We start from the raw sequence: 26,923 nt of genomic DNA on the forward strand, positions 1-26,923 counted from the left end.
CCCCCCCCCCTCCCCAAGGTTGGCGGCACTGCGTAGCACACCTACTCTACTTGCTGCAGCAGCAGGCATCAAGGTTCTGAGCAGGGGTTGTCGAGGAAGCTTGGGTGGACGAGTGACGTAGCGTTTTGGTGGGTTTAGGTGGGTCCCCTGGCCTTCTACAGCAGTACAGCTCCACACGTTCCCCCGCCATTGTGGCTTAAGAGGCCCCACCACACCACAGGCCCAACGGTCTAACCAGCAGTGTGCTATACAGTAGTACTATGGTGCAGTAAGTACATAACTCTGCTCAACCAAAGAATAAACGAAACCCTCAAAAGTCTGTTGTTGTTTCTTGCTGACCCTGTGATTAATCGATTGGGCATTTCGATAAGTACGGCTACAACTACTACTTCTAAGGGCACCGTAGAACAGTTGGAGTTCAATCGACTATCCGTCTTTGCTGATGCAAAGGTGGGCGGGCACTCAAACTGCACGAGCATCCAGGTTAGCACGTGGGTTAGGTCCTGTCTCAAGCATCTCGATCAGCAGCAAGCAAGCCTCACTGGAGAATCCGCTCCTGAAACCTGCCACCCGCTCCTGCAGGTAGGTCAGCTGGACCGTAACCCCATCTTGTACAGGCCTAGCTGATCTTTTGGAACTGCGAGCCAATCACCACACAGCGCCCCTCCACACATCTCACCACCCGTGCTGTGCTAGGCTGATTGCGATGACTTCTCTTGTCCCAAGGCGTTATTTCTCGCCACGGCCATATTTGCACGACCACCAAAAATTATTGCAGTTTGTATTTGGTATTTGCCCCCGATTTCTCTCTCTTCCTCTTTCGATTCCTCTTTGACCTATTTCCCCCCGCCTTTTGACTGCAAATCACAGGGGAGAGGAAAGGCTAGTCCAGGGTACCGGAACTCTTCCGGGGGTTCCCCCCAGGCTTATACACTCCTCAACTAGGCAGCGAGAGCGAGTGGCACTGCCTTTTCTTTTCTTCTTGATTTATGTATCTATGTATATACAGTACATCTCTTGGCGTCTACTTCCCGCTAAGATGAGAGCGGCTTGAACACCGCAGTGGCGTGCGTGAGGTCGTCACATCTACCCCGCAAAATTGCACGACCTTGCGAAGGATCTTCCTGTACTCACAGTCCTATTCATCGTCACAAGCCAGCCAGCCTTGAACCTCCTGAGGACACGACCCTCCCTCCTGAGTGGCTGTGTAAGTACATACCATGAGACCTTGGGGGCCCACTCCCCAAAGAGTCTACCAGTAATCAAGCGAGCAAAGCCGGGTTGAAAGCGAAGGATTTGATCAAGCTCGGAGTCTCACAATGTCCGACTGTTAAAGTTGACTTGGGCGATGACAACCTGAATGAACACGGGAACACTATTCGATGTGACAATCACCTGAGAGGTAGGACACATACTAAGTGATACTGCAACCTTGACGCTCCTGGGAGCTTGATGGGACATGGTACACCATATGAGAAGGGCCGTGATGCAAGCACATATATATACATATATATTATATACACACATCCATGTATCCCTTCACATCGTAAGTTGACCGGTGAAAGCCCTACTACCAAAGGGCAACAGCCCAAGAAACTTTCTCTTTTCCTTGCACTCTCTTCATCCTCTCTTTTCTTATTCTCCCTAGTCAACAACATGCTTGTTGTCAGCCCACGACGGCTGTATGTTCCGACATACATCTTCATAATCTCTGATCCGCTGATCCTGCAGGACCACATTCGGCGTTGTCCAAAACATGGACCAATTTGAACCCGGCAGCTTCATAGTCCCCCTCGAGCGCTCAAAATACCACTTATTCACAGGATTGTTCTTCCTGCTCCGCCAGCAGACACCCTCGGGAAAGCAGTCCCGCACCATGGCATTGAAGACAATGTCTGCTACGCCCCCAGCGCCCTGGCTCTTCTTGAGAACGGCGAATTTGTCGAGATACGGTACCAGGCGCCCGCTCTCGTAGAGTGTCTGCTCGTCCATGCCGAAGGGGCGCTCCCACGTCAAGATGGCTCCGCCTTCGTACTCGCCTGCGATGATGATCCCCGCTAAGCTCTTCTCTACCCTGTGGAGGTAGTCCTGGACGTCCAGCTTCCGGTTGAAGGAGTCGTCGATGAGGTGGACAAGCCGCCCCAGGTCGACGCACGTGTCGGTGAGCTTGAGCCTGGGCTCGCCAGGCCTAGGCGGTGTCCACCCTCGTGAGGATGGCTCTGGATATATGGTTACGGGCATGCCTCGTTTGGCCAGTGTGGTGGGTGACATGACAGGGTTCGATGCAGGGTTCGCATTCCGGAGGATAGGCTTGATGCGCCCGAGGGGTAAGGATGATGAGTGCGATGGTCTGTCCGTGAGGAGGTTGTGGATCAATGGGTTGTGGCTCCTCCTGGTCCCCACCGAGCCAACAAAGTCCACGGTGCTCGCTTCTTCAACCTGAGGTTGTAAGTTGGCAGCTTCCCGTGGCGTTGTAATGAGAGCTGATGAAGTGGAAGGCAAGATGGCCAGAGTTTTCTTGATCAAGTCGAGATTCTTGAGATGGGCTTCCGATGGATTGGTGCTGTCGGCAATTCCTTTAACACTCGTTTGCTGAGGGTAAGTCGAGTCCGAAGCCATAGACTGCAAATGTGCCTTGGCCGCCTCAAGCTCGTCCTCCAGATTCAGGAATACATGGGCGTTGTTCCAGCGATTCTTGGCAGGAATGCCCCCAAGGGGGTCCAATACGATGACCCGGTCGACGAAAGCTTTCTTCGCAGGCGGTTTCATGTCGTGCGTATCAGCTCCAGTCTCAGGACTCTCCGCAAATTGCAGGCCAGACAGATAACGTGTGATAGAAACAACAGCATTACTGGGGTCAACGGGCCGGGATTTTCCATCCTCCTCTTGGACGACAGGCGGAACGATGGCGACGGAGCCCTTCAACAACGACACCAAGAGGGACCTGTCCTCGTCAACGAGCACCTCGCACGAACCTAGCAGAGGCTCCAGGTTCGGAGAGGAATCAGCTCGTGTCATAAGTGCCGCATCGACGATGGTCGTCCAAGGCTCTCCATATTCATCAATGGCGCCAGCGAGCCGGTAAATTTGCTCGTTCAGTCGGCGTGACCACTGTGTATCGTCAGGCTTGAGCTCGCAGTCCAGGACAACCACGCTGAGAAGCCCGAGGGCCCTGAGCTGGGCGATTGTCTTTGCGACACCTCTCAGGGTACCGTCATCGACATCCTGCGGGAGTCTGAATTTGATGATGGCGACGTGCGGCAGCCCGTCAACGATAGCTTGTTTCGCGGTGTCGGATCCCTGGACGAACCGAGGCGTCTCGTAGATGGACCGAGTCCCGTTGGTCAACGGATCCACACGGAGAGCTGAGCTGGGCAGAGCACCACCACTCGTCGTCTCTCCTGATGAGAGCTGGGAAGGATTCTTCGTCACCGTTGGGCCGAATGTCTGGAGGTAGAGCTTCGCATCTCGTTTTGTAGCTGAAGAAGACTCTAGGACAGAAACATAGAAATCCTTGGACGACGATCATTCAGCTGCCAAATACACCACATAAATCTGATGAGAGTGGGAATGATCTCACCCTGTCCCGTGACCTCTTCTGCTGAGCTTTTTTGGAGATAGAGGCGTAGTGTTCCTTGAGATAGCCCTGCGAGATCTCATCTTTTGGGGACGCCACGCGGAAGTTCTGGGTGGCAGAAGATGCTGCCGTTGAGCCATTTGAGCTACTGCATTTTGTCCTGACTGATGCCTGTGATACATTTGGCAGTCTCTTGTCAGAATGATCATGACGTGTGTTTGGGGGGGGAGGGGGGTTGAGAGATTTGAGTGGATTTTGGGGGCAAGAAGGGGCGTTGTATGCATGCTGGCTAGGAGGGCGATGCCGGTCACTGTTTTTTGTGTCTTTGCACCCAACTCACCTCCGTGATGATTGTCGCCTTCCTCCAGGCAGTGTGTCGCAAGATCATGATCTCCACAGCATATTTGAGGGCTCTCAAAGGAGGCGACGAAGAGCACAATCTCTAAGGGTGTGCAGAATGTGTTTGACGGATGATCTATTATGATCCAAGATGGACCTCCGGCCATCGGTATAAGTGATAGGGGCCCAAGAAACCCCCTTGCAACCTCTGGCAGAACTGCCTCTAAAGCTCGATAAGAGCTGATAAGGTTCCAATATTAGGGTTAGGGTTAGAGCGCCCTTCTGCATGCCCTTTCCTGACTTGAAGGAAGCTCCTCTCCTGGCTTGGTCATGGTTGTACTGCTATGGTATATAGAGGTTGAAAGACCCGCTTCTTTTTCTGTGCTCATCAAGCAGCTATGGGACCCAGTGCCCGCTTCTTCCTTCGACAGCGTCATTGCCAGTGGAGCCAAAAGAGGTATCGACCTATTTGGTATCACCCTGAGATGTCCGAATCGCCGGAACGGACATTCCAGAGCTCGCCGCGGCTTTCGAGCACAGTGCACACATACTAATACCCGGGCTCTGTTGGAGTCGTTACGTCTATCCTGCATTGGCAAGGCACATATAAAAGGGTGATGACTTCGCATTCGTCCAGATGGTGTTGCCTTTACAAGATTGATATAGTTGCGTTCAGTATTGGAACCTGAATCCTGGTTATCATAAGACTTCATACTATTCGGAACGTTGTAAATCTCAAAGCGATCATGGCTCCCAAGGTCCTCTACATCGGATTGGGCAACATTGGTTCTGTAAGTGCGCTCAGGGTGGTGCTGCACATCCAACATGGTCTCATAATTGCTTCTTACTCACATTCACCCAGGCAATGGCCAAGAACATCGCAGAGAAGGCCGACCTCGACTCGCCACTACTCCTTTTTAATCGCAGCCAGCAGCGAGCGACCGATCTGAGCGCCAAACTCGCGCCAGGCAAGTCTGAGGTGGCCGGCTCCCTCGAGTCCGGCGCGTCTCAGGCTGATGTTATCTTCATTTGTCTGGCAAATGACATGGCTGTCACCGAGACTGTCAACTCGCTGGCTAAGACCGACCTCCAGGGCAAGGTCCTTGTGGACTGCTCGACCGTCCACCCAGACACCACCGAGGCCATCGCCAAGACAGTCACCTCGGGGGGTGCTGAGTTCGTTGCTTGCCCGGTGTTCGGAGCACCCGCTATGGCAGACGCCGGAAAGCTAGTGCCGGTACCCGCCGGCCCCAAGAGCGCAGTGGACAGGGTGAAGCCGTACCTAATGGATGTCACCGCCCGCGCCATCATAGACATGTCGGACGAGCCGTACCGCAAGGCCTCACAACTGAAGCTGGTTGGCAACTCGTTTGTTCTCAACATGGTCGAACAGATCGCCGAGGCCCACGTGTTGGCCGAGAAGAGCGGGCTGGGGACCAAGTACTCGCACCAGATCATCGAGCAGCTGCTGCCAGGCATTTATCCGCCCTACAGCTCGAGGATGCTCAGCGGCGACTACTGGAAGCGGGTGGAGCCCCTTTTCCACGCGGATCTGGCAAGAAAAGACGCGGGGCATGTGCTGAAGATGGCCAAGGATGCTGGTTGCCATCTGCCAAACGTTGAGACGGCAGACCGGCACCTGGAGGCGGTCCAGAAACGCACCACGAACGGTGATTTTGCAGGGATTTATGGGGCAGTGAGACAGGAGGCTGGACTGAAATTCGAGAATGATGCTTGAGGCATTGAAGATGGAAATCACTTGGAAACAATGTCTGATCTGGACTTGCTGAAATCCACCTGACTCTTAAGTGCTCAGTACTCAGTATCCGGCCCGTACTGTCGTGTCCATGTGCTGTGTGACTGTAGAAATGTCATCCTTCGTATGAAAACTAATAAGTTTGGCAAGGGTTTGTGCAGGGAATGAACATTATTTTTTTCCGAAACAGAGTCGCCAAAAAAAAATGATAAAAAATCTGTGATGTTTAGAAAAAGGAAATATTTGCTCTCGTCCTGAGGAGGGGAAGTGAAGGAGGAGGGCCCTGGTTTTAAATAACATGCCCAGCCGAGCACGAAGGATTCCCAGCTGAACCGCTGACTAAGCGAACCGCAACCGCAACGCGAAGTGGCTACTGCTACTACTGGTGCCGGAAGCTTACCAGGCACACTCGTCGTCACTCATCAAGCAGGAGCAGCAACGCCCAAAACCCAGCACCCTTTCCGACGTCCAAATCCACCTCCGACTGCATACATTCCACACACAAAAGGAGTGCCAAACTGACCCCCCAAAATGGCTAACGGGTGAGTTGTGCCAACCACTCTTTCCACGACACCTGCGCCGAATGCGAGCATGTGCATGCACGCTCGATGGTTTATAAATAAGAAAGGAGGAACGGGCTGACTGACTATGCCGTTACGTGCACCATCCACAGGTGGAGCATCTTCATCGGCTTGTTCATCGTCGCCGCCATGTGCGTCGGCGCCTGGTTCCTGGCGCCGAAAGGGGAGAATCAAGTGTTAGTTTGTTCCCTCGTTGTCGCCCATAACATCAACCCTTCCTCCCCAGCATTATTGCCTCGCCGGCGGATTTTGTTTGGTCTGTTTGTACCATGTGCTGACCCCGAGACCCCCTCCGTACCTTCAGTCTCTGGCGGTCATCCGTGATCCTCGCATTCGTTTGCTGCTACCTCATGTGGGCCATCACATTCCTCGCCCAACTACACCCTTTGATCGAGCCGAAGCGGTCGGACCTGCGAGAGAAGTTCATTCACGAGTAGATTCGTGGGCAGCCGAGAGTCGACTTCGACAGGTGGGCTGAGGGAAAGGGGAGGGGATGACGGCGTGGCTTCTTCAGACGAGGAAGATCGAGAAAGAAAGAAAACGTTCTAGATTGTACAAAACACCTGTTCATCATTCACATTGCCGGCGTTCGGGGGGGAGGGAATATTTTTGAGGTCCAGACTAGTGCATGCACTGAGCTATGTTCTGCCATGATACATTTGATGGATAGAGAGGGGGAGAGCCATTCTTTGTGTCAAGAAGAGATAGGGGAGCGTTCTCGGTGGTGGCATGGTTATGGTGGGCATTGCTGGCCATCTACGGTTGGCATGCTGACGGATGGAGCAGAGGGCCGTAGTTCTAGAAGCAGGCGGAACCACAGATTGGTCGAATAAACCAAGATTTTCAGACATGACCTCTTATTATCTACAGTCCGCCCCATACGCTTGCTGCTGATTTGAGTGGTATTATATGGCCAACTGGCCCACCCAGTCTCTAACATAGACGATCAGCGCCCAGAGCGCCTTTCCCTCCTCCGCAACGCTCCCTTCACCTTGGCTGTCCACCCCATCCAGGCCCGCGGCCCATAAGATCCCCCGTCCTACCAGCCACCTGCTGAGGGCGCCTGCCGTGGTCAGCAGCGCCGCAACGCCGTAGCCACAGTCCAGAAGAATCTTGAGGGCCTCCACATTGTTCGCCACCACAGCCCAGCCGAGCGATCGTGCCGCGGCAGGGACGTCATACTCCCAGATCACCATCAAGATGGGGAAGAGCTTCGTGCTGCTGGACACGAGGAGGGCGGTTGAGACGGAGTTGGGGCGGGAGTACCGGGGAAGGACGTTGAGGAAGCCGAGGGGGGAGTAGGGCGAGGAGGTGAGGAAGCGGATCGAGAGGTGGAAGGCGAGGGTGGTGACCGTGCAGAGGATCACTGTCTCCGTTCATCAGCTTGTTGATGGTGCTGCAGCAATGTAGAAGATGCCATAATAGGAAAAGGGAGAAGGGGGGGGGGGGTGGAAGATAGGTGTAGAGAGGCTCACAGAAGAACATGTACTGAAACACGATGGGTTGTTGCGCAAGCCGGCCGAAGTTGCTGTCGGACAAGAGACCCGAGTCCCCAGGGACAGACTGCTTCTCGATGCGCGCCCAGGTAAGGTAAACGTCGAAGAGTAGCAGCAGGACGCCGAGGCGGATGATGGATGGCTGTGTGTTTCGCCCAGATTAGTTATTCTTCCTCCTCTTCAAATTAAGATCACCGTCCCACATGGAGAGAATCAACATACATCAAACTGGTCCCGATCTCGCATCAACGTATTGTGCAGCAGGTGCCGATACACCTAGGCAAACAATGTATTTTTGTCGCGTCAGTCTCTCTTTACGATCCCTTCACCCTCAGCCGTCCTCTGCGCAACGTCGGCGGCGCAAGAACAAAGCCTACACACACAGAGACACACCTGTGGCTTGATCAGGACCAGATCGATAAACAGGACAATATAGTCGTGCTCGACATATTTGTCGCAGAACCGGCCGCAGTTCTTGCAGACCGTCAGGCGGATGTTGTGGCCGCTCGACTTGTCACCAGCGCCGGAATACTTCGTCCATAGTGTCTTGACCGGATGACGACACTCTATGCAGATGGGCATCGTCTCGTTCTAATCGGTCGATCTTGTTGTTCTGTCTCTTTCTTCAGCGGGGGGATGACATCTTTCGTCGTCTTTTGGGGTGAGCTCGCTAGGCGCCGTGAGACACACGCCGCGCTACGCGTTTTGAGAGTTGGATGGTTTGTAAAGTCGGTGGGGGGAAAGATCCAGGGCAGGCAGGGTGATGGGACTTTGGAGATGTCCTATTTTTGGTTGCCGCCGCGGATCGGCTCGCAGCGCATGTCAGCAGCGCATGGCGCAACCTCAAACTATTGAGACTGTGTGCCTTTTTTTCTATCCTCTTTTTTCTTTAAATTTCCTATGTACAACTTTTATAACGACTGTATAGATTTTTTTGATTTTTTTGAACCCAGGACTGGAAGAATAATATTACGGAAAGGAAGAGGAAAGAAAAAGAGAAGAGATGTGCCGCTCATCTCCCGCCTCACAACACCCGCAACCCGAAACGGAACAATCATCTTCGCAAACCCTCTCCGAGCAGCTCCTCGCACAAGTACCAGAGCATCCAGCTTGCCTTGAGGCCCTCTCCAAGGCCCAATCCCTCCTACCACCATCCATCTTTAACCACAGCGTCCGCGTCTACCTCTACGCCCTAAAGGCCCTGAACCTGGCACCACCAGACCCCGACGATGACGTCCTTCACCTCCCCCCAGAGGCACCTGCCGTGGACCAGAGCGTGCTCTTTGTAAGCTGCATCCTCCACGACATTGGCGCCTCCACCTTCCTAGCCACAGACCCAAAGCGCTTCGAGGTCGCGGGCGCAACCTACGCCGCGGCCCTCCTCGGTAGGCACGGGTTTGATCCAGTGGCCGTCCGCGAGAGCTGGCTCTCCATTGCCATGCACGACAGCCCTCACGTGGCGGAGGGTGCGGGCGGCCTGGTGAGGCTGGTGCGGCTGGCTGTGCTGGCGGACTTTGGATCTGTGTCGGAGGCAATGGGGACGGTGCTTGGCCGGGACTATGTGGACGAAGTCGAGGCGTTGCTGCCGAGGCTGCGAGTGGAAAAGGAGTTGGGAGATGCCGTGGTGAGTCAGGCTAGGACTATGAGGTCGAAGGCGCCGGGCGGCTCGTGGCCAGGTGATCTATTGAGAGCTGCAGAGGAGAATCCGGAGTGGGAAGGCGTTAATAAAGAATTCTAGGGAAGATGTTTTTGTGTGTACGTCGGCGTGTGGAGATTCTTGTTTAGGAGACGCTCTGCTTTGGAGCATCAAAGGTCATGATGATAGGCTCTATAGCATGCAGGCTACTTAAGTAGGTAACACAAATGTATTTGATACCCCTCTCTCGTTAAGAGGATGTCTATTCCAATAACACCAAGAATCGGTCGCCTCAGCGCTTGCCTTATGAATATGATCAGATTTAATCCCCCACGCTCGCATATACCTAAAACATAAAAATTTCAGATACGATTAAGCACCAACGCCGCCACCGATGCTGCACATTACATGTTCCCCCCTCATCTTGGCCAGCCCGGAGGCACACACCTCTCTAATCAGCCTTCTTATCCTTGGGAAGCCCCAAATTGCCGCGTGCAGGCATGCGGCCTCTCAATAGACTGCTCTCCCCGTCGTTCCGACCGGACGAGCCGTAGTTCGAGTTCAGCAGACTCGAATCGCCTTGGTCTAGGAGGCCGCTTATCCGCCCGTCCTCGCTATTGGTATCCTCAAGCTCGATCAGGTCCCCATCTCCCCCTCGAGGTCGGCTTGGCCCCAGTATAGGGGTGTTCGGTCTCTTAGCCCACGCGCCGCGCAGCCACGTCTCGATGGCCGCAGCAGCCTTGTCAAGCCCCGAGCCTTGCTTGCTCGTAGATGTCAAATCGCGGCCTTCCTCGAAGGGACTTTCCACGATGGCAGCGCCCTCGTCGTTGTTGAAACCAAAGTGGGCACTCTCGGATCCCATGATCGCCATCGATGGGAGTGTGTCGATATTGAGACTAGGTAGGTGCTTTCTCGTCCAGGTGTTGAAATAGTCTTTTTCTGGACCCGGCGCTCGCACATTCCTGCTCAGTGTACCAACGCCACCGGGCCTCCTCATCCATGCTGGCCTGAGGTCGTCATTGCCGCTGCCTACCCTGCTCCGAGATGGCGTTGGTGCTGATGAGGCGTATGCCGAGGGAATATGGGGGCGGTTGGCGAGCATGCTCTGCCGGCGATCCGAGAAGCCGCCTTCACTGTCGCCGACATCAGAGCCGAGGGCCATGCTGGGCACGTCAAAAGAAGCCCTCGGCGTGCTGAGTGAAGATGTAGTGCGCACGCTCTTCTTCCTTCTTGGCGGGAAGTAACCCATGGCCCTTCTAGACACCCTTGCAATCTCCACAGGCTCTGTGCAGTGGTCGAGTTTGGCCCATCTCACATGAGTCCACGGCTTCTCCTCCTCTGCTGCGGATTCCTCATGCGCCTTCCCATTCTGCCCTGCTGCAAAGAAGTCATTGTACGAGTTCTGTGTCGTCGAGTTCCGCAGAGGAGATGGCCCAGGTGTCGTCGTCCCTGGCGTCGTCGCGAGAAGATCCACATCCTTGGAGTAGTACGACGGACCGTCGCATGGCCTCCCTTTCACCTCACATGCATCCACTGGCAGCGCCAACCACTTCCGTATCTGAATGTTGTCCCTCGACCACAATCCATTGGCCTTCCTGAATGCGTCCTCTTGGCACCTGTACTTCAGGATGACCCCTGCGTAGGTATCATTGGGTTGGACATGGTGTATATAGACCAACTGGTCCTGGACCTCAGCGTTGGTCGGGGTGGTCCGGGGGTCCTCGTCAGAATTCCGCCTTTTGAACTTGCCCGTAACATCTAGCCCTCCGTTCACACCCTCGTGGCTCTCCAAGACGCTTGCCGTCTTTCTGGCCTTGTACGCCGCCTCTCGCTCTGCCAGCGTGCCTGCGGCGACATCGTCGATCCCCGGGCGAGGGGTCTCGGGGGGTTCTGGACCCCAAGCACTCCGTTGCTTGTTCCTCAACGCGCTGTCGGACGTCTTGACTGTTGGCCTCCTGGGGCTGGGCCCGCGATGCGTCTCACCGCTCAGGAACGACGTGGCGAGGTCCTGGACCGAGGTCCAGCCTGTAGACCATGAACTATCAAACCAGCCCTTCCCGGCGTGACTTGAGGGGTTGCCATTGTATGATGCTTGCGCGGGTGCGGCCCTGCTCGATGACCTCGATGGGGGACCTATTCGCGCCGCCGGGATGGGGCTCGCACCCCTGGTCGGCGAGTGGCTCGCTGTCCTGAGCAGCGAGCTCGACCTCGGGGATGAAGTGCCAGAGGCATCGTTTGCCGCCGTGCCGAGACGACGATTCCTTGGGCGGGCTTCGGCATCGTGAGCAGGTGTCGAGAGCCGGGCAGTGGACGACATCACGACGAGGCCTGGGACCTCGGCGCGCTGCAGTCGCCAGAGTGGATCGCAACCATCAGATCGGGACTCGGCTCTGCGACGAGGGGAGAGGAGAGCAATGGGGCGTCAGATAAATCTTGTGCGATGGGATGGATACGCTCCTCTGAGGTCTCGACTCGAGCTATAGGGGTTACTTGGGTGGAGACGGGGCGGCGAGGGAGAACAGTTCGCTGAGGGCTCGTCGTTGAAACAAAGGGATCAGTCACGGGAGAAGGACCCCCAAGAGGCTGTTGGGGGAATGGGGATCGTGGAGCAATGCAACAGCGGGGCTGATTGCGTACTCTAGCGATGGCGTGCTTCGTGTCTGTCGCTTCGTATCGTCGTTGTGTGTTTGTGTGTTCCCCGTGTGAGGGCGTCGTGAAGGTTTGAGGGACAAATTGGACAGATGTGCTCGGGTCGCTTGATGGCAGAGGTTCTGATACGGGGAGTCCAAGTACAGGAGGAAAGTGGAATTGACGGCGAGCGGATACGTACTCCGAATTCGACGGCCCCCCAGTGCCTATGCTGGGGAAACAGGCTGACGAGGCGGTGCTCACTGTACTATGGTAGGTACCAAGCATGGCAGTTAGTACGTACTACCTTCCGTAATACTGCAGCTAGGGGCCCTGTAGCTGCAGTCCGGGGCTTCGTCCCAAAATAACCGGTCACCCTGACTTAGTCCACTGCAGTCTGCTAAGTCAGCTAGCCTGAACCTCCTTTTTAAGAGACGGACAATACCAAACAAGTTCTTCTTCCCTTAGATTTTAGTTTCAGGAGGGTAGAAAGAAAAAAAAAGAGTCATGGAACCGGCGGGATTTTGTCCAGTTTTGTCCCCTTCTGATCAAAGCTCGTTTCCGTTACCGGAACACATCGAGACTTGGAGGCTTGATTCACTGCTGCATCCTCGCAAGGAATGTTGGTCAACAGGCAGCTTCCGCATGTTTCCCTCCGCCGAACTACCGCAGCATTTTTGGAGCCGGTATGTTAAATATGCTAAGTGAAACCCCGTCACAGGCAACGTTTACGAGATACCCTGAAGGGCATTGGGGTTGTCCACATCCTGGGTCTGATCGCACTCGTATAAATTCTAATCAAGGGCACAATCTGAGTCTCGGCCTAGCTCACCTGGTCTTGATGGAATGCGACCTGGCTTGAGCGATGCTGCAGCATTCCCATTGGGCTTCCGATTGTGATTCACCGTACGCATTGTACTGGCCACACACGATCGGCGCCCTGGTCATGGCTGTAGAGCTCGCGCGTTAAGGAACCTAGGTTCAGAGCTAACCCTCAAGACATGATAGATACTACTTGTGTTGAACCAGTCTTATTGACGTGCAACATTTTCAAACACGTAACAGCATCAGCCAAGAGTGCTGGAACAGACCATGAAGAGAAGAGAAGAATCAAAGCCAAACACTTCCAAGACTAACAAAATTTCAGCACAGGACAACACTCGAAACAAGAGGAGCAACTGTTTTATAATAATCACTAAAAGCTCTCATCATACATCAAAAGATGACATACATAGTATACACATGGCCCACAAAATTGTCAGACAAGCAACCAGTGAGGTGCAGACTAAGACTGCACTCCTGCACGTAAGCAGGGTTAGGGGTTTTCAAACATAGCGTAGCGGCTCCCCGACTCAGGGGGGGCAGACGTGACAGGTGTGCTGCGGGCCTGACAGCTTAGCGGGGATCCGTTGCCATGCGCGATTGAATTTGTTGTTTACGACCCGCGTCGCCAGCCAACGTCGCAAGTCCCACTTTTGCACCTCATCTTCGATGTTCACGTCGACCACGACGCCACGCCAGAGCCCACCACCATGAGGGTCACCGAGATCATAGTAGACGTATGTTCTACCCCCTCAGCCCCGACTAAATCTGCTTTCTGACAATTCTACAGGGCTTCAAGTCGTACGCCGTCCGGACGGTGATTTCAGGATGGTAAACAAGGTCCCCGCAACGTCCATCGAGAGTGTGACAGCCTGCTGACCAGTGCAGGGACGAGAGCTTCAACTCCATCACCGGCCTCAACGGCAGTGGAAAGTCCAACATTCTGGACTCCATTTGTTTTGTTTTGGGCATCACCAACATGTCGACAGTGCGCGCGCAAAACTTACAGGTGCGATCATGTCCAGAGCTCTTCCACTGCACTGTCCTGCTTTTCTGACACTTGTTTCTCGCTCATAGGACCTGATATACAAGCGCGGACAAGCCGGAGTCACAAAAGCCAGCGTCACAATCGTATTCGACAATAAAGACAAGAAGAAGTCACCTATCGGGTTCGAGGAGTATGCGACCATCAGCGTCACCCGCCAGATCGTCCTCGGCGGCACCTCCAAGTACCTGATCAACGGCCATCGTGCCCAACAGCAAACGGTCCAAAATCTTTTCCAGTCCGTCGGTCTGAACATCAACAACCCCAATTTCCTCATCATGCAGGGCAAGATCACAAAGGTGCTGAACATGAAGTCCGTCGAGATCCTCGCCATGATTGAGGAGGCGGCCGGCACGAGAATGTTCGAGGATCGCCGGGACAAGGCATTCAAGACCATGGCGAAGAAGGACCTGAAGCTGCAAGAGATTACAGAGCTCCTTCGCGAGGAGATAGAACCGAAGCTTGAGAAGCTGCGCGGGGAGAAGAGAGCATTCCTTGATTTCCAACAGACACAAAACGACCTGGAGCGTCTGACGAGGCTAGTGGTCTCCCACGACTACGTCCGATACAAGGAGAAGCTTGAGCAGTCAGCAGCAGACCTGGAAGGCAAGAAGCAGAGACAAAAGGATCTCGAGGACTCCGCTGTGAGGCTGAAGAGCGAGATTTCTCATCTGGAGGAAGACGTCCAGAGGGTCAAGGGCCAACGCGACAAGGAGCTTCGGAAAGGCGCCAAGGCCCAGGCCTTGCAAGACTCTGTAAAGAAGCTATCAAATGAGCTTGTCCGTCTGGCGACCGTGATGGACCTGAAGAAGTCGAGCTTGACCGAGGAGCAAGATCGCAGAATAGCCGGAGAGAAGAATGTTGCCGAGCTGGAATCATTATTGAAGGACAAGTCAAAGGCATATGAGAAAATCAAGGCCAAACACGACGCAGCGAAAGAAGAACTCGAGAAGCAGAGCCAGGAGGCAGAGTCCAAGGAGGAACTGCTGCAGACTTTGCAGACCGGGGTCGCATCCAAGGAGGGTCAGGAGAACGGCTACCAAGCCCAGCTGCAAGACGCAAGGCATCGCGCCTCCGCGGCGGTGACAGAGCAGGAGCAGGCCAAGATCAAGATTGCACATCTTGAAAAGCGCATCAAAGAGGAGGAGCCACGTGCCAAGAAAGCAAAGGAGCAGAATGCCGGTCTGCTTAAAGAGCTCGAAGGCCTCAAGTCCCAAGCGCAACGGCTGGAGAAGGAGCTCGGCAAGCTTGGGTTCAGCCCTGGTGCCGAGGATGAACTTTACAAGGAAGAGAGCAGCCTCCAGCAAAGGATACGCAGTCTCCGACAAGAGTCCGATGCTCTCAAGCGCAAAGTGGCCAACATTGACTTCAACTATGCCGATCCGACACCGAACTTCGACAGATCCAAGGTGAAGGGCCTCGTCGCTCAGCTTTTTACACTCGACAAGGAGAACACACAGGCGGGAACTGCACTCGAGATATGCGCTGGAGGACGTCTCTACAACGTTGTCGTCGACACTGAGGTAACCGGTACGCAGCTGCTCAAGGGCGGCAGACTCCGCAAGCGCATCACAATCATCCCGCTCAACAAGATCTTTGCCTTCAAAGCGTCTGCACAGACGATTGCGACTGCACAGAGAATAGCCCCGGGAAAAGTCAACTTGGCCCTGTCGCTCGTGGGCTACGATGATGAGGTGTCGGCTGCCATGCAATACGTCTTCGGCAACACCCTGATCTGTGATGATGCCGAGACTGCCAAGAGGGTCACGTTCGACCCCAACGTGAGGATGCGGAGCATTACCCTGCAAGGAGATTCGTACGATCCCTCTGGCACCTTGTCTGGAGGCAGTGCACCTAACTCCAGCGGGGTCTTGGTGACGATGCAAAAGCTGAACGAGCTGAACCGACAAATCAGGGAAGCCGAAGCATCTCTCCGTGACCTACAGGCCAGGATCGCGGGGGAGAAGTCGAAGCTCGATCAAGCGCGGAGGATCAAGCAGGACTTCGATCTGAAGAGCCACGAGATCAAGCTTGCGGAGGAGCAGATTGGCAGCAATTCGTCCTCTTCCATCATTCAGGAGGTGGAGAATATGAAGCAACAGATCAGCCAACTGAAGGAGAGCAGTCAGGAAGCCAAAAAGCGCCACGCAGAGGCCACAGCAGACGCAAAACGAATCGAGAAGGACATGAAGGACTTCGACAGCAACAAGGACGGAAAGCTCGTCGAACTACAAGCCTCCCTAGACAAGCTGCGGGCTTCTCTCGAGAAGCACCGAGCGTCCGTCAAGACCCTGCAGAAGGAGCTACAGAACGCTCAGCTTGACTCCGAACAGGTGTCTGGCGATCTTGCAGCTGCCCGTGAACAACTGCAGGAAATTGACCAGGCCATCGGAGCCCAGCAGGATGAGATTGCCAAGATCTTGAAGGAGAGGGACGATCTTCAGGAGACTCACGACAAAGCTCAGGCCGATCTCGATGCGGAACGAGCGAAGCTCAGTATCTTCGATGATGAGCTCCGCGCCCTCGAGGACGCAATGCGCAGCAAGAACGCTCGGATCACTGAAGAGGGCCTGGAGATGCAGAAGCTTGGTCACCAGGTCGAGAAGTTCAACAAGGAGCAGCAGAGCGCTGGGCAGGCTGTCGGACACATGGAGAAGGAACACGAATGGATCGCCGATGAGAAGGACAACTTTGGCCGCGCTGGCACCCCGTACGATTTCAAGAATCACAACATAGCCGAGTGCAAGTCCACACTGCGAAACCTGACAGATCGGTTCCAAGGGATGAAGAAGAAGATCAACCCGAAGGTCATGAACATGATCGACAGCGTTGAGAAGAAGGAAGTGGCGCTCAAACACATGATGAAGACAGTCATCCGAGACAAGAAGAAAATCGAGGAGACCATCGTGAGCCTGGACGACTACAAGAAGAAGGCGCTGCTTGAGACCTGGCAGAAGGTCAACGCCGACTTTGGTGAGATCTTCTCGGAGCTGCTTCCTGGCGGCTCTTTTGCCAAGCTGGACCCGCCCGAGGGCAAGACTATCAACGAAGGCCTGGAGGTCAAGGTCTGTCTCGGCAAGGTCTGGAAGCAGAGCCTCACAGAGCTGAGTGGCGGCCAGAGGTATGAACCCCCGGAATACTAACCCCCTTGGCGGCACATTTAGATATTGACAGTCGTTGTTACAGATCACTCATTGCCCTCTCGCTCATCATGGCCCTGCTGCAGTTCAAGCCAGCGCCCATGTATATCCTGGACGAGGTCGACGCCGCGCTTGACCTGTCGCATACCCAAAATATCGGCCGGCTCATCAAGAGCCGCTTCAAGGGGTCCCAATTCATCGTCGTCAGTCTGAAGGACGGCATGTTCCAGAACGCGAATCGCATCTTCAAGACAAGGTTCAGCGAGGGCACGAGTATGGTACAAGCATTGACACCTGCAGATGTGAAGTGAGATATGGCCTTGTGACTGAAAATTTGTCTGGAGTTTGGTTCTTGGTGGTTACTGGTTGGCTGCAGTTGAATAATGTGGCGTGGACAGTACCTACAACTTTTTTCCTCCCTTTGGGATCACGTACATGTGCAACGACATACGGGACGGTTCTGATAGGCAGGTTTGGTGGAATTAGTGGTTTATGATTGGATGAGGGTGTTCTCCATAATGTTGCTGGGTATCCTTTCTTTCTTTTCTAGTCCGCCAGTCCCTCTTTCTATGGTAGCAGAATGAATAGCTTGCGCTATTGTCTCTTGTACACATGCTCGTCCTGATCCAACACCTCTATCGACATGCTCACCTCGATGAAGTTCTCATGCGAGTCTACGTTCTCAAAGAGGGGGAGCATCTGCACTCCAAGATTATCCGTCGTGGGCGCGCCCGAGTTGCTGTCGGGCTCAGATCTAAATGTCCTGGTGTCAGCAAACCCTTTTCCTCCTCAGTTGCCTTGGGACGCGGCAGTTCATCTTACCTGTGAGTTCGACTCGAGACTTGGAATGCTACCTCATGCAGCTCTTGTGAGCCCTCTGGCTTCGCCTTGATCTTCTTCCAGCCGTGCTCATCGCAAGGGGACAGTCCAGACACTGTGACAAGACGATCAGTCCGCCTCGTTCCATAAAGATTCCACCGTGCCATTTCTCAAAAGAGCATGACTTACCGAATATGTTGGCTCGGGATTGCTCTGTGAGGCTCAATCCTGCCTTGCTCTCCTTCTTGGTCTGCTTAGACTCCAGATCCCGCAAGCTGGCCAGACTTGTGACATGAACCGGATACTGCACGCGCTGGTCAGCACGATAAGAAAGAGAAAAGAAGAAAGAGGGGTGAGGAACCCCTTCTTAAGCTCGAACGTCTCTTCCAAATGACTGCACTGACCGGATCCTGAAAGCCCAAAACAGGCTGGGCTCGTCCACTATCCTCACCACGCGGCACAGAAGTGTCATATACCTCCCTCAAGCCAACCGGGTCGACTCTGAAAAGCGCCAGCTTGTTGCTCACGCCCAAGTACAACCTCAGCTCCTCAGGCAACTCACAGCCCATATTCAAGGCCACGACCTTCGATTTCTCTTCCTCCCCCTCCGACCTCCTGGCCGACGACAAGCTCACCTCCTCAAAGGCATACCCCTTCTCCGCAATCTCGCCGGGGCGCGGACACGCCACGGGCAGCATCACCTCCACGACAGGCTGCGCCCGCCACCCGCGGCTGCACTTGGCGGCGAACACGTCCCATAACCCTCTCCACACGCCCTCGGCGCGCCAGGGGAACCGCAGGATGAGGAAGACCTCGTTGGAGGAGCCGGCGGTGACGTCGCGGAAGCCCTTGATCTTGGCCAGGTCCGGGCGCCACAGCTCGACCTCGACGGTGGCGAGGAGGGGGAACTGGCGGGGGGTGATGGCCTCCCAGGTGTGGCGGCGCGCAGGAGAGGAGGCGTCGGCGTCAGTCTCAGCGTCATCGGCGGCGGCAGAGGCAGAGGTGGTGGACACGGGAAAGGGGCTGCGGAGCTGGGCGAGGTGGAACAGGTGGTCGAACTCGAGACCTGCGGGGGTGAGCTTTGCGCGGGCGAGCTCGACGCCGCGGCAGGGCTCGACGGGGTAGACGAAGAGGGAGCTGATGCTGCTGCTGCCTTGACCGCCCTCCTTGGCATTCTTGTTCTTCTTGTTGTTTTCCCTGGTTAGGTTGGATCTGGCGGGCTCGGGGCCGAGCTTGTTGTGCGTCTCGGTCAGGGCATCGCTCTTGGACGGCGGGAAAGGTGGGAAGAGCACAAAGAGGGGCCCAAAGAAGACGAGGAGGGTCGTGACGAGCACGAAGATGGAGCCTGGGTCGGTGGGGAGGGCAGGTCGGCCGGCTTCCTGGGCGGTGGTGTTGTGGACGTTGATCAGGGCGTCCATCGTTTTGGAGGAGGGGGAATGTTTAGTGTGCAGCGCGTTTCAATGTTCTGAATCATCGGCTTGGTTGAGGCATGTAGAGGTAAACTTTTTTCTTCTCTTCTTTTTTTCGTTTGATTCTTTTGATTTTTGTTCTGTATGGGTGTGCAATCAAGAAAAAGTTGAAACAATTTGTTTTTGTACTTTCTTTCTTATTTTAAAAAATTCTCTATGACTTGGATCGATGATGAGGGGGCGCGTCGAGCAGTCCAGGCTGTCAGGAGTTCATCTTGCGACACGAAAAGGAGTCGTGGTGTTTCGCAGCTCGCGTCTTGCAACTCCTACGCTGCTTCCTTTTCGCCCGTGCTCGTGTCAGCAGCGCAAGGACACCGATTTCCATTTGACCATTACAATTTTCCTTTTGAAGGCCATTGCCAGCTGAAAAGAAGAAGGAAATGAAGAGAGAGAGAGAGAGAGAGAGAGAGAGAGAGGAAGAACCGCCCTCCGTCAACAAACACATCAATCTCGAAAAGGGTCCATCACAAATCAGAAAAGTGTTGTATGCTTGCCGTACGTACGTAATACATACAGCTGAGTAAGCTTGGAGACACGGAAATAATCAACTCAACACCGGCCCAGGTCGGATCACGGAGCATATCCGACACGTGTGATGAAGTGAGAGAAGAAAGAGAGCGAGAGAACAGGGTCACGCTGCGCGTGGGGGACGAGGGAGGTGTGCCAGGTTTGTTGTGCGTGTGCTGAGCTAACAGAGTGGCATGTCTTAGCACCAAAAAAGGAGGCCCACCCCAACTGTAGCTTGCTACGAAGCCAGGGATGTGTGTTGAGACACGCCCCATAACCACCCCATCACCCTTGAATTACGGTTATACTATGGTAAAAAAAAAACATAAAAAGGAAGAGGAAGAGAGAGAGAAAAGGTAATTTTCCAGCTAAAGCTTGTCTCAACAATTGCTCCCCAGACCGGAGGACACCTTGCCTTTCTCCGCACTCTCCTATAGTATATTATACTTTTTAAGAAAGGTACATAGTATCTATAGTAGTCGTCATGTTAATGCTTCAAGTGTCAGTCATGAGTAGTATTTATTCTTTTCCATTGACTCGTAGTCGATGGCTTGCGCGCGCTGTCGCTGTCTCTGTCTCTTCAACCCCCCCGGGGGTGTCTCTCTTGTATGTGGGTCGCCTATCTCCCTTGTTCCCGATGTATCATTTGTGCTCGATGATGGCCTGTCATGTCAAATCGGCCCAAGGCAAATCCATGGCCCCCTTTGCCGATCATGGCATGTCAAGAACACCCACGAGCGACAGCCGAGAGGTAGTACAGTAAGTACCATATAGCACACGGTGATCCACAGGCCAGAAGGAAAATCCACCCAAGACTAGAAAGGGAAAAAAAAAGAAGGGGAAAGAAAGGTGTGGAGACTGCCTCTGTCCTTGGCAATACTGTGTAAATTCCCTCTCTCGTCCTCCTCCTTTTTCTGCCGATCCATTCTCCGACGGCTTGCGGAGCCAAAAATCATGAATGTGGCCTCTGCGTTGCTCTGCCTTAATTTCTCGCTGCTTTCTCTTCCCTCTCCCTTTCCTATGCCATAGCAAGCAAGCTGGTGTCATCATAGCCGCCTCGCCGCATCAAGGTGAAACCGTATCGAGATAGTAGGAACCCCCCATGCGGGGTGCGGGACTGTACGCATCGAACGACATTCACTAGATAGGCCTAGGCCCTAGCGCGTCCTTTCTCCTACCGCGCCTAATGAACCATAAGGGGGGGAGGGGGGTTGTCCCATGGATTACCTTTCCGGTGCCTGCTGCGTAAATTAAAGTATACATGTACTGTGCCGTATTAGATAGTATCAATATTACAATCTCTCCATGGCATCTGTACTATAGTACATGATCAACAGGAAACAACCCACTGTGGGGAAATGGTATGTAACGGCGCCAGCAGCCACACAAACCGTGACAAATTGCGCGGCACGCTTTTCTTTGATAATTTCCAGTTGCTATTTTTTTCTTTCTTCTTTTTTTTATAAAACAATAAAAGTGTGTGTGATATACGTATTGCTTTTCCGTGTTCGGCACAGTAGCGTCCGAAAGGACTGAGATGGACCAGGGCACTGAATACTTGAATACATGCATATATCTGTTGGCTAGACGGCACAGAAGAGAAAGGTGGGGGTCCAAAAAGGACGGAGGGGTTGGAGGGGGAGGAAGATGAAAAGAAAGGAAGGAGTAAAGTATAATCTTGGAAGAGAAGATGCAGTGCTACGGCGGCCCCCGAGGGCAACAAAGGAAGCCTAAATGGCCTTATGGCCGCAAAAGGACAGGGCGAGAAGGAGGAAGTCAAGACGTACGAGTTGGTGCTGACAGCAAAGAAGTCGCCTGGCCTGCTGTCAGACATAACAGGACTCCACAGTGAAGCCACCGAGCCAACCTCTGTAATTGTCATCACACATGCACTGATAGGGCCGGCGTATTTGTGTGGTGGTGAGGGAGGGGGGGGTGGGGGGTTGCTGATGGGGCTGCAGACGATAGACAGGTCATCAAAAAGACAGAGAGAGAGAGAGAGAGCGAGAGAGAGATGCACATAGTAATTAGAGGAGGAGGCAACCCGAGTGACGCGCTTGAGACGGCCCACCCGTGAAGGACGGCAGGGACCTTCAAGTTGTCCATTCCGCTGTAAGCGCCCAGGCCGTTCTTTTACAGTTGCACACTTTCCAGTAACCCATCCCTTCCCCCTTCAGGGTCCCCCCTCTCACAGTGTCATGTCATGACGTGGAGATGAGTACCATCCATGCCGGAACAGATCATCTCTCGGCCATAGGACCGTCATTTCCGTGACCGGAAGGGGGGGGGGGGAAGGGGCATGGTCTCAAAGGCTGCGTTTGGTTGGTATCTCGATGGGCAGCATACTTAATGGGTAGCGGAACAAGCAGAGACGAAGAAGAAAAAGGAAGGAAAAGGAGAGGGCAAAAGGGAACAAAAAGGAAGTTGGGGGCTATCACAAGCATGGGCCCATTCAAACTTACCTGTCACCGTGGCTGCTTACAACCTCGGAACCTCTCCGTTCCATGGAAGGTTACTGGAGCACTGGAGATAGGAGAAGGAAACAAGAAAGAGATATATGATTGGGAAACCAGGATGGGAAGGACAAGGCAGAAAGAAAGAGACAGAGAGAGATCGAGAGAGAGAAAAAAGTCAAGCCCACTTGCTTTTGTCTCACTTAATGGTTCTGTGGTCCATTAACCCATCCATCCATCAAGTATGGTCCGCGATACGACCACCTACTGTTACAGTACGTATTGCAGGTGCCCAAAGTACCTTTCCACCGCTTATATTGGCCCCTCTTTTGTGCAGAGGGCGCCATCGCGAGTCAGTCAGCTTGCCGGGCTGCCGGGAAGTCAAGCGAATTTTGTCCCTAGTGTGTCCCTCCCTATCTTCTGCGCGCGCGCGCGCGTGTGTGTGTGTTGTGCTTGCGTGTGTGTGTTGTGCTTGCGTGTGTGTGTTGTGCTTGCGTGTGTGTGTTGTGCTTGCGTGTGTGTGTTGTGCTTGCGCGTGTGTGTGTGTGTGTGTGTGTGTGTGTGTGTGTAGGCAGAGCGGGTAGTCCTATGCATGTCGATCCGGGATTAAGGATGTGATTTTGTTATCGTGGTCTGACGGCAATTGTTTGGAATACGGTAAAATTAGCCCAGATGTGCATGTTGGGCATCATGGCATTTTTCTCAGGGTATCAAGTCTCTTCATTTCCTTTTGTACTATGTAAGAGGGTCATCAAGATAAGATCTGGATAAGATAAGATCTCTCTCCTTTTCCCCAGATTCCAAGGTGGAACCTACCATGGTACTGCCCACTGAGGCTGCCTATAAATTTACAATACCTGGATCATTCGAGGGAAAAAAAGAAAGAAAAAAAAAAAGGATGCATGTAGGGATTGCGGTATGTATCTTTTGGGTACAATATAGTGCGTTAGGGTGATTAGTGGAATTGGTCATAGTCATATTGTCTAGCCTCAAAGTTCTAACAACCTAAAGGATTCTAGCTGCGTTGGAAAAAGCACTTTTCAACAGAAGCAATTATTAGCTTCCCGTAGGAACACACACTTTCAAAGTTCTCTTTCTCTCCTTCTCTCCCCCTCCCTTCCGAGATACCCACTGGAGCGGCAAATGCAATCACAGCCCTATAGGGAGAGAGAAAGACGGTACTTTCCATCTCAAGTATAGTTACATTTGCAATTTTCTTCTTCTTCTGGTCTGCATTGAGCTGCTATGTATTGGGCTGCCATGTATATAGTACAAACACCAATAACCCACAAGGGGATAATATTTGGGGTTGCAGTCGTGTCTCATCTTGGAGCACATGCAGATACAGACCGGTCAGTCAGCTTGAAACCTCTGGTGACTCGGTGGCCTTGAGTTGCTCTCCGATGATAATGACTCGTATTTTTCTCTTGTGATATAATTAGCTACCAGCCTCCTTAAGAACAAAAAAAAAAGGATAAGTGATATTGTATGAAAGTGCATAGCAAATACATATGCGTGTAACGTAACTGTCAGCTCTTCTTAAGTTGACAAAGCTGCAGCCATCTTCAGGATGGTCAAGTAAAGAAGGAATATGCAACGCTACGACATTTTGATGAGATCATTTTTCGTAGGGTTTCTGGCAATGCCCACCGCCGGCACAGTATTTGCACGGTTCTTCTTGCCATTGTACCTAGTGCCGACATGTTCAGTGACGGTGGACTGCACTTTTGTATTGCATCAAAGACAAATCAGGTATTCGCTGAAACATGGGGCCTTGACGGCGTGTAGTGAGACTCGGTCTCCCGGAGACATTGACAGAAGTACCGATGCACTCATTTGGCACTATTCCGATAGGTTCCCTAGCCCATGCGTCAACGCGGGAATGGTAATATATGCTGGGCGGCTAAATCCCATGCCTTGTTCCTATTATATCACAAAATCATCTTTATATCTGTTCGATGCAGAACCTATCGCCACCGTCGGATGCGTGAGGTCATGGATGGGGCAAGATCGTTGAGGCCGGACTGAGACACGGTCGGCAAGGCTGTTTCCACACCCCATGTCGTTGTGTCGGAAGCGCAAGCAAAGATCAAAAGGACCCTCACAGATGTGTGGACAAGAGCTGCTGATTGACGGAATTTCGGTCTAGGTAATTACAAGATGCAACGTCTCCTGCATGCCACACACGTCCTGATCATCATTTCCATTTCCCACCCATGGGAAAAAGAACGCGGTTGCTGAGGTGCGACGCCTTTTTCTGACCAACAGCGGAGCTAGCAGTCAGGTAGATATACGCCAATGCAGGTGCGCCCGATACTCCTGCGCTGCGGGCCGCACTGTCACCCTGTGTATCCTGTACTACAGCTGGTCTGATGGTGCCCAGGAGGAAGGCATGCAGCAATCGGGCATCTACACACAAGTTGAATTCCCATGTTTGAAGCACCTGTCACTTATTCTGTCATCGGCGGCCATGGCAGCCTGATCACCTACACATGCGTGAGTGTTCACTACGCAGATCAGAGATCGCCGCCGATCATGTCCTACTAAGAAAGATAGTATGAGACTAGAGTACAATGTCAGCACATGGAGAACAACGCGCGAATGGAGTTCTCTCTCGATGCTATGCAGATCATCTGTCAGATGTTGACGCGCTTCAAAGAGACACTATGGAACCGTTTGATTCCAGATCTTGCCGCAGAGAGCGTGTGTGGTCCTCCCCCGCCGTCCCGATACAGGCTAATTGATTGACGCCACGCCAATGGCTGCCAGATCTGCAGGTATCGTACGATTTACTAGTGGATCGGATCGGAAGTGGTCCCTGGAGCAGTTAGTTACTGTACATAGTACAGTTTCCGACAAGGCCTGAGCCTAGCTGAGTACTGTATATCAAGTTCGAATACCATTCTCTATTGCAGAATCAGGAATGACATGGATAATAGGTTTCAATGGCCAAGATCCGTGAAGAGGCCTCGGTGATTAGGGACCTCAAACCTTTCCAGCAGGATCTCCTCGAGAAACCCGGCAGTCTATTTCCAAAGAGCGGTAGGGGAATGAGGGGAACCAACCATGTCCTTCATAAAATGCCTCGTAGCTGACCATGTATCTTGCAGCAGAAAGTCACGTCACGCAGCGTCGGGGCCCTCCATCACCACCAGGATAAGCCGCGGCGAAAGCTCGGTCATGATATCCAGCTCAGAAGTTGGGATCGACTGGACCGGATCGGGCTTGAAGGGGGGGGGGGGGGCGAGAAGAGGTGTGTGGGATTTAACGCTAGGTCACGATGAGTTCGTCTGATGTGTGTGCGTGTGTGTGTGCGTGTGTGTGTGTGTGTGTGGAAGTTTGTTCAGAATAAGACGACACTGGACTTTCCGAAGAAGGCAACGTTATCAATCGACTGAGAAGGAGGGTTTCTGTAAGAGGCATCCGGTCAGCCGCAGGAATGACAGGATGCCCGTCCTCCAAGGATGCATGCCAGGCCCAGAGCCAGGTCCAGATTCAAAGCCAGGCCCAAATGCAGGCGCCAGACCCTAGTGATTGTGGTCATGAGACTCAAGGTGCTTCAAAAAAAAAAAAAAAAGGGCAGGCAAGATGGGTAAGTAAAGAGAGATTAAAGGGGTGGCGAAGGCATCGTCGTGTAATGTCCAACGTCGTCAGCAAGATTGCACAAACTCCACAGGCTTGACCCCTTACCGAATTGCAGTGGTCCTTGAAGTAAAAGAATTTTCCTTCTTTTTTCTTGTCCTGTCCAGATCGTCGATGGGCTGGGAGAGATAAAAGAGGGACGAGTCTGCGTAATGGTGTAGGGGAGCAAGGAGGGGGGGGAGACCGAGTGGCTTGGCTACTTCCCAGCAGGTGCCAGCGTCCTGGGATTAGTACTACTACCATAGTATACTATAGTACAGTAGTACGTATTGCGATACTATGGGGGAAGTCGTCGAGAAACTACTACAGAACCCACCCATATCATTATAGAACCAATCAAAAGACGCCGGTTAGCTCCGGGGCGCGCCAGGACGTGGCTGACTGGGGCGTCGATCATCATGTACCCTTAGTACAGGGCAATATAGCTTGTACATGGAAGGGGCACGGTACGGATCCGTACTAACTTTCACTGCAACTACTACTCACTCGCTGCAGGTATCTAGGTTCCTGCCATGCCCCACAAGGTCTATGAACCCAGGTTCCAGATCCAGGTTCCAGGTCCCAAAGAGAGGGTTTGCCTCCAGGATCCAGAACGACCGTTCCCCTTTCTGGAACGCACTTGGTAACCACATCGCATGGTAGGGCAAGGTCCTTTCTTCGCACTCGACAACCTCTAACAACCCACTCGACACGAGCCTGTCGACATGGCCAGCCTTGCTCCCGCCCACAAAAATCCAACCCCCCCCGTCAACAAGGAACCCCACAGTCGTCCGAAAGCGTGTCCAGGCCTGGGAGGCCCTTGACTGACCGTCCCAACTTGACCCCTCGCTAACACACTCCAGAGGCTTGATCCACGCGCCCACGTCGCATTCCGGTCCCTGCGTTGGCGGTCCCTCTGCCCTCTCTTCATCCTACAGCACTATTCTTGCGCATACTATGGTACCGACAACACCACCACGACGTCCTTGACATGGTTTTGCCCTTTTCCAACCAGGGTCTAGAGCCAAAGGACC

The 26,923-nt window shown here is 53.4% G+C and overlaps 5 protein-coding genes across 5 annotated transcripts; 2 read left to right on the forward strand and 3 right to left on the reverse strand.

Annotated features, from left to right (window-relative positions):
* Positions 1 to 1,573: 1,573 nt before the first annotated feature.
* On the reverse strand, positions 1,574 to 3,965 carry M406DRAFT_350516 (N-acetylglutamate synthase; the record flags this gene model as incomplete). Its single annotated transcript, XM_040922558.1, has 3 exons — positions 1,574 to 3,513; positions 3,581 to 3,748; positions 3,918 to 3,965. The coding sequence occupies 3 exons, from the start codon at positions 3,963 to 3,965 to the stop codon at positions 1,645 to 1,647; spliced, it is 2,085 nt and encodes a 694-aa protein (XP_040778323.1). The 3' UTR covers positions 1,574 to 1,644.
* Positions 3,966 to 4,527: 562 nt separating this feature from the next.
* M406DRAFT_355549 (NAD(P)-binding protein) lies at positions 4,528 to 5,735 on the forward strand. Its single transcript, XM_040923200.1, has 2 exons — positions 4,528 to 4,707; positions 4,779 to 5,735. Exons 1-2 carry the CDS (start codon positions 4,663 to 4,665, stop codon positions 5,652 to 5,654), a joined length of 921 nt encoding a protein of 306 aa, XP_040778324.1. The 5' UTR covers positions 4,528 to 4,662; the 3' UTR covers positions 5,655 to 5,735.
* A 611-nt stretch (positions 5,736 to 6,346) lies between these two features.
* VMA-9 (hydrogen-transporting ATPase activity/ subunit E) lies at positions 6,347 to 6,690 on the forward strand (the record flags this gene model as incomplete). Its single annotated transcript, XM_040924123.1, has 2 exons — positions 6,347 to 6,429; positions 6,558 to 6,690. Coding segments are annotated over 2 exons (216 nt in total), but the record flags the coding sequence as incomplete, so codon positions are not given.
* A 468-nt stretch (positions 6,691 to 7,158) lies between these two features.
* M406DRAFT_41547 (uncharacterized protein) lies at positions 7,159 to 11,702 on the reverse strand (the record flags this gene model as incomplete). The annotated part of the gene is made up of 6 exons (XM_040924164.1): positions 7,159 to 7,619; positions 7,729 to 7,741; positions 7,972 to 8,025; positions 8,143 to 8,334; positions 8,841 to 8,863; positions 9,905 to 11,702. 6 exons carry the CDS (start codon positions 11,700 to 11,702, stop codon positions 7,159 to 7,161), a joined length of 2,541 nt encoding a protein of 846 aa, XP_040778326.1.
* Positions 11,703 to 17,614: 5,912 nt separating this feature from the next.
* On the reverse strand, positions 17,615 to 19,257 carry M406DRAFT_338147 (uncharacterized protein; the record flags this gene model as incomplete). The annotated part of the gene is made up of 5 exons (XM_040921317.1): positions 17,615 to 17,774; positions 17,843 to 17,954; positions 18,029 to 18,143; positions 18,244 to 18,432; positions 18,475 to 19,257. 5 exons carry the CDS (start codon positions 19,255 to 19,257, stop codon positions 17,615 to 17,617), a joined length of 1,359 nt encoding a protein of 452 aa, XP_040778327.1.
* Positions 19,258 to 26,923: the final 7,666 nt, after the last annotated feature.

The sequence above is a fragment of the Cryphonectria parasitica genome (genome assembly GCF_011745365.1).
Source record: "Cryphonectria parasitica EP155 unplaced genomic scaffold M406scaffold_3, whole genome shotgun sequence".
NCBI classification, from domain to species: Eukaryota; Fungi; Ascomycota; class Sordariomycetes; order Diaporthales; family Cryphonectriaceae; genus Cryphonectria; species Cryphonectria parasitica.